This window comes from Bison bison, unplaced genomic scaffold (assembly GCF_000754665.1).
Source record: "Bison bison bison isolate TAMUID 2011002044 unplaced genomic scaffold, Bison_UMD1.0 scf7180017864072, whole genome shotgun sequence".
Classification (NCBI taxonomy): Eukaryota; Metazoa; Chordata; class Mammalia; order Artiodactyla; family Bovidae; genus Bison; species Bison bison.
The window spans coordinates 11,935,102-11,947,120 of record NW_011494644.1 but is presented as its reverse complement, the minus strand read 5'-3'; the positions used below and the strand labels follow the sequence as shown (position 1 = coordinate 11,947,120).

Here is a 12,019-nt window from a genome sequence, read left to right as displayed (position 1 = left end):
GACCTCGTCTGCCGGGGAGCTGAAGAGGGCCGCGGGGGCCGGAACGGGTTCCAAGGGACGAGGAGCAGGCGTGGAGGGTGGCGGCGGGGGCGGCAGCGGCGGCCTGACGGCCAGGGCGTAGTTGTGCTCCAGGAGGATGTGGCTGAGCAGGGGACCCGGGCGCTCGGCCTCGTCCGGTGTCTCCGCGGCCTCCGAGTCGTCGGCGGCGGGCAGAGCGGGCAGGCCACGCCGTGCTGGGGTCAGGGCCAGGTCAGCCAGCACGGCCAGGTCCACTTCTGTGGCCGGTTCAGCCTCCTCTTCCTCGGCGGAGCGGCCCCGGCCTCCGGCCCGGTTCCGGCCTCCTCGGGACACCTCCTCGGGCCAACTCTTGACCAGAGAGGCGTGGTCGAGGGGCAGGTTGCGAATGGTCCGCTCCACAGCCCGGGGGGCTTTGCGAGAGGCAGGGCCGGAGGACTTGGCCTGTGGCAGGGCGGCGGGGGGAGGCTCTGGGGCTGGTGCCTCCTCCACCGCAGAGAAGGAGACGGTTTTCCGGCGTTTCTTGGGTGGGGGTAGGAGAGGATCGGGAGAGGAGGGGCGATCGTCGGGGCGGGGGTGGGGGCCGGGGGTCCAGCTGGTGGCTCTGGGGGAGGCTGGGGCGCACTGGAAGGCGGTTCCTCAGTGGAACCTGGGGAGGGAAGCACAAAGAAGGGCGAGGGTCAGCTTCTCGGCCAATGTGATCAGATGCATTTGATGATGGAAATTCGCTGGAGGCAGGCAACCAGCCAGCCTCCTCTGGGAGTCCACACCCCAGCCGCCCTTGCTCCTCACCTTCCACCAGACACACTGGCCTCTCCCACCTGCCATGTCCTCATTAGGAAGGCATTTGGCATCTGCTCATTCATACCTTCTGCAAACACTTCCTAAGCACTAACTATGGGAAAGCCTTTGATTGTGTGGATCACAACAAACTGTGGAAAATTCTTAAAGAGATGGGAATACCAGGCCACCTGACTTGCCTCCTGAGAAATCTGTATGGAGGTCAGGAAGCAACAGTTAGAACTGGACATGAAACAACAGATTGGTTCCAAATCGGCAAAGGAGTACGTCAAGGCTATATATTGTCACCCTGCTTATTTATCTTATATGCAGAGTACATCATGAGAAATGCTGGGCTGGATGAAGCACAAGCTGGAATCAAGACAGCTGGGAGAAGTATCAATAACCTCAGATATGCAGATGACACCACCTTCATAGCACAAAGTGAAGAACTAAAGAGCCTCTTGATGAAAGTAAAAGAGAAGAGTGGAAAAGTTGGCTTAAAACTCAACATTCAGAAAACTAAGATCATGGTATCTTATCCCATCACTTCATGGCAAATAGGTGGGGAAGCAATGGAAACAGCTACAGACTTTATTTTTTGGGGCTCCAAAATCACTGCAGATGGTGACTGCAATGGTGACTGCATTAAAAGATGCTTGCTCCTTGGAAGAAAAGTTAAGACCAACCTAGATAGCATATTGAAAAGCAGAGACATTACTTTGCCAACAAAGGTCCGTCTCGTCAAAGCTATGGTTTTTCTGGTGGTCATGTATGGATGTGAGAGTTGGACTATCTTAAAGAAAGCTGAGAGCTGAAGAATTGATGCTTTTGAACTGTGGTATTGGAGAAGACTCTTGAAGTCCCTTGGACTGCAAGGAGATCCAACCAGCCCATCCTAAAGAAAATCAGTCCTGAATATTCATTGGAAGGACTGATGCTGAAGCTGAAACGCCAATACTTTGGCCACCTGATGTGAAGACTGACTCATTGGAAAAGACCCTGATGCTGGGAAAGATTGAAGGCAGGAGGAGAAGGGGACAACAGAGGATGAGATGGTTGGATGGCATTACCAACTCAATGGATATGAGTTTGAGTAAACTCCAGGAGTTGGTGATGGACAGGGACAGGATGGGAATACCTGGTGTGCTGCAGTCCATGGGGTCGCAAAGTCAGACACGACTGAGCTACTGAACTGAACTGAACTATGGGAAGGCTTCCCTGGTAGCTCAGATGGTAAAGTATCTGCCTGCAATGTGGGAGACCCAGGTTCAACCCCTGGGTCAGGAGGATCCCCTGGAGAAGGAAATGACAACCCACTCCAGTATTCTTATCTGGAAAATCCCATGGACGGAGGAGTCTGGTAAGATGTGACTAGCGACTTCACTTTTAACTATGTCGGGTATGAGGCAAACCCTCCTCTGAAGGAGGCAAACCGTCTGAGGCAAACCCTCTGAAGCCCTCCTAGAACTTCTGGTCCAAGGAGACAATCACATGAAACACGGGGCAGTGCCAACTCTGAAGGGCAGGGTGGCGCCTCAACTCAACACTTGGACTCTGGTCTTTTTTTTTTTTGACCAAGACTGGTAGTGACAGAACCTCATCCAACAATCAGACAGACATCAGACAACTTTTTTGCCAGCTGCATTTTGTAACCAGGATGCAACTGCCCAGATCTGCCCAGAATTATAGTATCCATTATTTTGACTACAAACAATATTCTTTGTTCTGTGAGGTTAAAATACATACAGTGTAAGAAACTGAATCTTGTATTAAAAGGCTTTATAAAATTGTACTGGAGTCTTACCCAATGAGAAAGGAAGAAGCTGAGGTGGTACTTTATTTGGGCTTTTCCTTCATGTCAATGAAATTACACTTTTTTGGCTTTGGAAACCTTTTCTAAATCTACATATACAAACGTGTATGCCATTCAAAGAGGCACGGTCTTTCAGGCCCCTGGCCCTTTGCTCACATCCTTGGCTACAGCCTAGGATGAAAGGGCGAGGCCATGGACTGGCCTCACAGGGATGGGTCAGGTCTGCAGGACAGCCCCTGGGAGAGGGCTGTGCCTGAACAGCAGCAGCTCAGGGGGTAAGCAAAAGGTGAGCAAAGGCCCTGTCCCTTTGTTCAGAACACCTCATTCCTTTCGCCCATCCAGAAAGCCTGGACACAGCTTTTGAATCCAGCTCAAGGCCACTACCGTTGTGAAGACTTACCCAGTTTCCTCAGGTACTGCTAATGTCTTCTCAGAACCAGAAGGCTGGTGGCTCTCAATTGCCAGCTTCAAATTTGCTGCACCAGATTAATAGCTGGAATTTTGTGCCAAGCACTAACCCAAGCCTTTCACTATAGTAAATACTCTCTTCATCCTCACAACAAGCCAATGATGTGAGTACTATTATTAACCCCATCTTACAAAGTCAAGGCAGAGGGAGGTTGATAATCTGCCCAATCACACAGGTAGCAAGTGGCAGCACAAGGCCTGTGCCCCAGGGCAGCCTGGGATCTGAGTTTGGGATCTTATCTCCTGCTCCATGCCGCTCTGTACCTTCTGGCCTGCGACTCCATGGTTCCTCATCTGGCTCTACCATCCACAGAGCTCAAGGGCAGCCAGCACCAGGTCTGGCCTGAGCAGGCAGTGATCAACATGCCTCCACTGCCTCAACCAACATCCCCCCAGCCTCCTGTCTCTCGAGGCTCCAGACACCCCCGGGCTGTCAGCCAGGAGCAACCCACGCTCTGAAGCTAGTGAGGCCCTGGGTGCTGCTCTCCAGTCCCCTAGTTCCTACAAGTCCTCTCCTGTCTAATCCTTTCCTGTGCTCCAGGGCAGCCCTCTCCTCTGCCCCAACCTCCCACCCTAGCCTACTGTGTCCCCTGGCAGCCTGGTTTTGGAGAAAACCCAATCCCTCCCCCAACATAGCTTCTTCCAGAGACTTCCCTTCTGCTCCCCGTCCTGAAAGAAAGCTGGCCATGCCTTTCATAATTCTGGGAGACAACTTTCGGGGTACCTGCCCACTTGATACAACTCCCAGAAGCCGCTGTTTATACTGTATGACCTACCCCACTTCCTGCCCCCAGGCCGTCACTAACTGATGGCTGTGTGACCCAAGCCATCCCAACTAGAAACTTCCCCGGGGATAAGGATTCAAGATAGGAGGCGGTCTGTCTGTGGGGCAGACATATTCTGCTGGAATGGAGAAGCAGAGGACGACCATGTGCAGCAGAGCAGACTGTACCAGATGGGAAGACAAGAAAGTCGAGATTTAAAGGTGTCCAGGCCCCTGTCTTTGGGATCCACCAGACCAGTCCTCTCCAGGCTCCGGCCATCAGACCACACAGGTCTCTATCCAGTCGTGTCCTTGGTAGCTCAGATTCTCCTACCATTCTCTAAAGGCCTTCATCTTCCTCTCCTCTCTCTCCTCTGCCATCTACCTACTAGAGGGCTCTGACAGCCCACCTATTCGCCAGATTCTCATAGGCACTCATCCTCAGTTACCCTCCACCAGTTACACACCTGATCTCATCCCTCCACCTCAGACTGTGACTCTGACCTCTATCCTCTGACCACAGTTCTCCAAGTCCTTTCACTTCACCCCATCATGCCTGTTCAATTTCCCATCCTCTATCATCCTCCAGCCCATCACCTTCCCCCTAAACTAACTTCACTCTTGGTCATTTCAGATCACAGGGGCCCTTGCTTTGTCCTCTCCTTTCACGCTACTTTCTGAAGCCTTCCACTACCTCTACCTAACCTGGAATCCACCCAACCCATCTCTCTTCCTTCACCCCAACGTTCCAGGCTCCACCTGTGCCCCCTCACTCTCAGAAATGTCCTGCCTGAGAATTCCCTGGTGGTCCAGTGGCTAAGACTCTGTGCTGCCCAGGCAAGGGGTCTGGATTCGATCCCTGGTCAGGGAACTAGATCCCACATCCTGAAACTGAGTTCACATGCCACAACTAAAGATCCCCAGTGCTGCATTTAAGACCCAGCAGAGCCAAATAAATAAATTACACATATACACACACAGTAAAAAGAAATGTCCTGCCTTCCTACTGAAGAGAGGAAAAGGTGGCCTTCAGGCAAAGACCCCACAACTTCCTGTCTCCCCATTTACAGAGAGATCTGCATCTGACCTACAGAGTCCATCCTCCGCCTCCCCAGGTGTGCCACTCCAGCAAGTATTCCTCTCTCTCTTGGTCCCTCCACTTGCTCTCTTTTCCCTTCAATGTATGAACACACTCAAGTCTCACCTACTTTGAAAAACTAACCCTCCATCAACCCTGCACTTTTCTGCCATCTCTCCAATCCCGGCTGGGAAACCTTGATCATCTCACTAAGCCTCACATTCCTCATCTGTAAAATGGGAGGAGCAGGGATGCTATGAGGAGTAAATGAGAAAGTGATATTTGCAATGCACTAGGCCTAGAGTCTGGCACATGGGACCTACTCAAGAAACGTTCACTAACATTAGGTACCATCCCCCTCAACTCTCTTCTTCCACGAGCATAGCTTACCCTTACCAAAAGAATGGTTATCTGTCACTTGCCCTTATTCCTTAACACCCTCTAACTTGAGCCACACTACTGAAATTGATAAGGCAAGGTAAGCTTATCAATTTCATAAGTTGGTGACCTCCTAACTGACAAATCCAACACTCACTTTTCCTTTTAAGGCCTTCCAAAAATACAGGCCACAATCTCCTTTTGATACCCTGAGCTTCAGGTTTCCTTCCCACCTCTCTGGTCATTCCTTTTCAGTCTTCTCTGGCTCCACTCTGCCCACTATCTCTTATAAAACAGTTAGGCTCTGGCCCCTTTCTCTCATTCCATACATCCTTCCAAGGTATACACATGTATTCACACCTCTACTTACAAATACCTATTGCATTTCCCACCTACTGTTTTCTAGAGCTTCAGATCTATTCTTTTTTAACATTTTATTTTATACTGGAGTATAGTTGACTAACAAGGTTGTGACAGTTTCAGGTGTAGAGCTTCAGATCTATTGATCCAACTGCCCATTCAATGTTCCTACCCGGAGGTCCCAGAGGCACATGAAACTTGACCCCAATTAAATGCATCAGACTTCTCCCTAGTTCTGGCTTTCCTTGAGTTTCCTTTCCTGGTAAGTACTTTAACCGAGAGGTTCTGGCTCCTAAGTTTCTCTCAAACCCTCCTCCCACTTCCGCTCCCCGCACCCTATCCTCACTGTAACCACCCCGCTCTGGTTCAGGCCCTTCGCTCACCCACATCCCTTCAAACCTTCTCAGCTGTCCCACTTCCTTCTTCACCTCTTAGAAATCCTCCCACTTCTGGCAAAATGATCCTCCTGACACACAGATCTGATCACATCCGGCTTTTTCTTCCTACCCTCCCAAAGAGAACTGTGATTAATACCCCCTGACCTGCGACCCCATTGGCTCTTCTGTCACCCAAGGACTTCAAGAGGCTGAAAGGTGTCTTAGGGTTAATCAGTGCCTCGATTCCTCCTCTCACGGGATCTGGACCAGAACAGGGTGCATCAATGCTGACAGGTCTTCCTGTGCTCACTGCCTGTCTCAGACCACAAATTCCCAACAAGGTTCAAATGAGATTTCTGGAAGGCCACACACATCTCTAAAGCAGAACTTGAAAACTGAGTTAATTCCATCATGCTGCTACTGCTGCTGCTAAGTCGCTTCCGTCGTGTCCGACTCTGTGAGACCCCATAGACAGCAGCCTACCAGGCTCCCCTGTCCTTGGGATTCTCCAGGCAAGAACACTGGAGTGGGTTGCCATTTCCTTCTCCAATGCATGAAAGTGAAAAGTGAAAGTGAAGTCGCTCAGTCGTGTCCGACTCTAGCAACCCCATGGACTGCAGCCCACCAGGCTCCTCCATCCATGGGATCTTCCAGGCAAAAGTACTGGAGTGGGGTACCATCATGAGAGCAATCCAAATTAACCACCACTGCTTGCCTTACTGCAATAGCCTCTTAATCTCCCTGCATACACTCTGGCCCCTCTCCAAGTTTTCTCTGCACTGCATCTTTTCAAAACATGGATATAATCACGTCAGTCTTCTGATGGCATTCGAATGCCCTCAACATCAAGCCCACATTCTTAGCAAGGCTTATTCATTTTCCATGATTCAGTCCTTGCTCATCTCTTCAGTTTAGGCCACCCTAGCTCCCCCTTACTCTCACTCCCCAGGTTAGCTTTCCTTTTTATCTTCGAGCACACCATTTCCTCTGCCTCAGGGCCTTTGCACACACTCTCCTGCCTGCCTTGGCTTGATTCTAGCCCAGTGGTGCTTCAGCAGGGAAGACTTCCTCACAGATGTGCTCAGGTTCTCAAAGTACCCAGACTTTTCTTTCATGGCCCTTACAGTTTGTAGTCACAGAGTTTCTTAAGTATTTTTTTAAGGAGAGACTAAACTGTCTCTTCCTACAGATGGTAAGTTTCATGAGGGTGAAAACAGGGCCTATTGTGCACACTATCCTATCCCTCGCCCCCATTCAATAAATAAGTAGCTACTGCCTGAAACAACAGTTCACTCAGCAAGACACATTACATGTGTGATATAAAATGACAACTGAATGTACAAATTCACAAAGAAAAGCAAAGACAGAATTAACTTCTCAGTTCACGTTGTTAATAGTTATCATCTATCCAATCTGTCCATTTAAACCCAGGTATATACTACACATTAAGGAAGAGGCTTAAGAAAAAATGAGAAGGAGAAATTTACTAAATTGGGAATTCTCTCCTTAACTTATTTGAGAAGAGACCATTCTGTTTTTAGTAGCCAAACACCTGGTCCGTCTCAGAAAACTGTTTCTGGCAGTGTGATCTAAGTGTGTCAGGCCATAAATGTCTCTCCAAGGGACGAGTGACAGGAGAAGGTGACTCCTGGCCAACTTTGCATGTTTTCCAACGAAGTCACACATGTGCATACAATTAATAAATGTCAACCCCACCGTTCCCATGAACACAGACACACACATACACAAAGACTTCGACAGCAGCTCCCCACCACCTACCTGCAGGTCTCACAGGAGACTTCTCCTGTTCGGGGAGAGGTGTGACTGGGGAGTCTTCAACCCTTTCTGGCTCGGGCTCCTCTGCAGGTGCTGACAGGGGCGTGGGGAGATCTCTAGGGGGCGACAATGCTGCGAGTATGATTGCTGGTTGCTCCTCTTCCTCTTCTTCTTCCGAGGAGGACTCAGATGAGGAGGAGGAGGACGAGGATGAAGACGAAGAGGATGAAGACGACGAGGAGCTGGAGGAACTGCTGCTCTCAGAGTCCGACGTGCTATCGTTCTCACCATCTGAGTCAGCATACAGAGAACATTTGGAGGACGAATCGCTTTCCCCGTCCTCGCCTGGAAATCCAGAACGGGGAGTCAGGCGAGGTGAGAAGACCCCTCACTTAGTCAAGCTGTGGGTTCATTCACTGAGTCACTACTAGGGATATGTGAGGCTCCGTGCTAGGTGCTGGGGACTCCTACCCACAAGGAGATGGAGAGGCACACGATTGGCCTACAGTGTGATAAATTCCAGTATGAAGGGTTGGGGGGTGGGGTGGCACAGTGCAGGCAATGGGAAGGCCCGGATTCTGCCTGGTGGATCAAATCAGGGAAGGCATCCTTGTGAAGAAAATGCTGATGTCAAGAAGAACAAGGAGGAGTTTGCCCAGCAGACCTGGGGGCTGAGTGGGGACGTCATAGGTAAGAGAAGATGGTGCCCTTGGAAGAGACACTGAGGCGGTAAGACTGACGGAAACTGGTGACCACATGGATGTGAAGAGGTCTGTGCCCCTCACTCTTAGCGGATGACTTTGCCCCCTGCTCTCCTGAGATGGAAGCTCTCAGACCATCGTTCTTACAATTCTGGCCTCAAATGGCACCACTCAGAGACATCTCTTTACCATCAGCTATAAAAGAGCCCATCTTTCCCGCATTCCCTGAGCCTGTTCCTCCCGACCCCATAAATCTAGTTCATTTTCTTCAAAGCATGTCTCTCCACTGGAAGTGCTGCTATTCGTCCACTTGTTTGTCAAGTGCCCGCCTCCCCTCTGGCTGATCGCCAGCTTCAGAAGAGCAGGAACCACCTCTGCCTTGGTCACTGCTATGTCCTAATACCTAGAACGGTGCCTGGCTCACAACGGGGCCTCAGCATCTATTTCTGAAGAAAAGAATGAAGAGAGACTGAACCATGTACCCAGGCCTCAATAAATGCGAAAGGACAGACACGTGTTCAACTGAGGCACAGAGCTGGCTTCAGTGACAGCAGCTGCAGGCAGGGGAAGAAGCTGACAGAGCTTGGTGGCCCGGCTTTACGGGAAGAGCAGTGCCTAAAGCGGGAAAGGCACGGTGTGGCAGCAGCAGGGGCAGCAGGAAAGGCAGCCCCCTTATCTTGGGAAGAGAAACAGGCCACGCTGGGTTGTCTTCATGGGAGGGCCTGTTTCAGAGGAAAGCAGGAGGCAGTATTCTGGGTGTTGTTTGCAGTGGGCCAAGGGTTCCAAAGAATGAGGCTAAAAGGCGGTTGTTGTGGGGGAAGGCAAAGATGGCTAGCTGATCCAGCGGGCAGGTTACACGGGCAAGGAAAGGGCTGGACGGGTGGGTGAATCTCTCCCTTCCCAGGATTCAACTGCACACCCTGGGTGCTTACCGTCTGATGCTTCTGTCTCCTTCTTTGCAGCATCCATGGCTTCCTCACGCTCTTCATCTTCTTCATCTTCCTCTTCATCCTCCTCATCCTTAGGGAAAGGGACAATTGGGAATTAACAGGGGAAGAACAACTGGCCCTCTAGGAAGCGTGGCCACCGGGGCTCCAGCGCAGAGAGAAGCTGGCTATGGCGGCAGGAACTCAGAACGCAGGCTCCTCACCTTCTCTGAGGAGGACTCCTGGGATGCTTCCTCCCCTTCGCTGTCCAGAGCAAAAGACTTGCGGTGCTTGCCCTGGGTCTTGCTTCGCTCTTCATCTCGTTTCGGGGGCTTGGTCCCCGGACGGCCTGGCTCTCCAACCTCCTTCTCTCGCTCAGCATCTAGGTCCAGAAGAGGGGTAGGTGGCGCAATTTACCACCAGCAGTAACAGCCCCATCTGGTGAAAGGAGCTCTTCACACACAACCACTGGCCTTTCTCACAGTCCCATAACACAGACCTTGTTTCACAGACAAGAAGCGGAGGCTCAGTAGAGAAACATACAAACTGCAGAGTTCCTTCACACTTTACACAGATTTAAACACACTGGACCCGTTTTATCTTTCATCCTTTTCTGGGCTGGGTGAAAGAGGGAGGTGATTTCTTTTAATATCTGGCCCAAGAAAGTCGTACTAAAGTCAACAGGTCTCCAGGGAAGCAGACCAGATTCAGTAAGGAAGTTTCCCAGCCACAGAAGCCATCAAGCTATACAGCTCAGACTTAGACTGATAAGAAGGGTGCAAGCAGGCTTAAGCATTAGATGGTAACTTTGGGTGGATAACCTGTCTAACTTCACATTTCAAAGAGCTGCTTTATTATAACTTTGTTTCAAATCTTCACTTGGATTCTTGCCCTCAAGACACCTTCACCCCTTCACCCCTGCCTCTTGGTTTCCTATCAGAATCTACAGCCTGCCAGGCTCCTCTGTCCATGGAATTCTTCAGGCAAGAATGCTGGACTGAGTAGCCATTCCCTTCTTCAGGGAATCTTCCCGATCCAGGGATCAAACCCAGGTCTCCCACATTGTAGGCAGATTCTTTACCGTCTGAGCCACCAGGGAAGGCCATTAGAATCTAAGCAAACTGTTTTCCCCTTTTTCCTTCACCTGACCTACTCACCATCTTCATCTTCCTCAGCTGGAGTAGAAGGCCGGGGCCTCTTTTCCTCACTGGCCTCTGAAATTTCCGAAGGCTCTTTTCGCTTTACCTACAAGATGAAAAGAGAAAACCCAAACACTCATGGTTCCCAACCACCCTTATTCTAAGGAAGGGAACCCCGCTTTCAACTCTCTCCCCACCCAACCAGGCAAGATCACAATTCCGGGTACCTTGAAAGAAGGCAGCCGCAGGGCCCCTCGCAGTCCTGATCCAAAGGCGAAGGCTTCGATGCCGGTGGTACCGCCACTCTTGGCCCAGTCTACGAGGGACAGCAGGCCTGGCTCTTTGAGCTTTGTCTTCTCTTTATCCTCCTCCTTGGCTTGCTGTTTAGCTGCATTCTGGAATGGCTGCAGGCAGTAGGGGGACTGAGCCCCAGAACCCAGGCGCTCCCTCCTGCCTCCTGCCTGAGAACTACTCCCAGGCCCCAGGAATACAGAAAGGCATCCACTCACTTCTCCATTTGACACACATCTACGCCACACCTCCCTCCACCAGCCCCTGTACAGGCATCTTCTCAACAGTCCGCTCACTCCGTCTACCAGTCTCACAAAGCTGCTGCTATCACTCCCACTCTACAAATGGAGACACTGCAGAGTGAAGCCCAGAGAGACTACGGGCTTCGTCTGCCGCGAGGCAGCAGTGGAACCAGGACAAAGCTCTTCCCACTCTTCAGACGCCTCCCTTTTCTACTGTTCTGGGTACCCTCCAACCCCCCTGTGCTCAGCTGTATGGACCACTGAGCACCTAGTCTCTCCACTCACCCTGACCACCTCTCTTTTCTGAGCTGTGTAGCCTGAAGAAGCCAGAGGTCTATTTCCACCAATGGAGCCCTGGTCTCTCCAGTCCCAGGCACTGGGCCTCACCTTGGCCTTCTCTTCCTTGCTCTCCCACCACTGGTCAAAGGCTCCAAAAGCCACGTTCTCCACCATCTTGCGGTTGAGGTCTCGCTGCATGATGCTCTTCATCTCCTGGACCAGGGTGGCCAGTACACGGCCCACGGTGCCTGCCGAGGGTAGGGCCTTGCCCTCGGCCAGCTCTGCTTCCTCCCGGGGGGGCAGCCGGGCCTCTTCTCCTGAGACTGAGGAGGGCAGGGGCTCGGCTGCCATGGGCAAAGGCAGGTGGTAGGCCTCCCGGGAGTATGCCCCTCGGCCTTCTTGCCCTTGAGCGTACAGAGCGTATGGTAGGCCGTAGGCCGCCTCTTGGTGGGGTGGGAATGGGAGGAAGGCCTCCCCAAAGGCCCCACCGGGGGGACCCGCTGAGGCCGCGGTCAATCCTTTGCCCTGCCGCAGCTGGTGGAGCCGAGTTAACATCTGGGTCTGCATCTGGAAGGACATGGGCATTCCTCCCCACTGAGCCCCAAGTCGATCCATGAGCTCTAAGGAGTT

At 51.6% G+C, this 12,019-nt stretch overlaps 1 protein-coding gene across 1 annotated transcript in view; it reads right to left on the bottom strand.

Moving 5' to 3' along the window:
- The window catches only part of SETD1A (SET domain containing 1A), a 24,750-nt gene that overhangs the window by 3,838 nt on the left and 8,893 nt on the right, over positions 1 to 12,019 (bottom strand). The window contains 8 exon segments of the mRNA XM_010837446.1: positions 4 to 593; positions 596 to 664; positions 7,815 to 8,156; positions 9,445 to 9,532; positions 9,663 to 9,820; positions 10,596 to 10,683; positions 10,805 to 10,981; positions 11,498 to 12,017. Coding sequence (XP_010835748.1) covers positions 4 to 593; positions 596 to 664; positions 7,815 to 8,156; positions 9,445 to 9,532; positions 9,663 to 9,820; positions 10,596 to 10,683; positions 10,805 to 10,981; positions 11,498 to 12,017 — 2,032 coding nt within the window.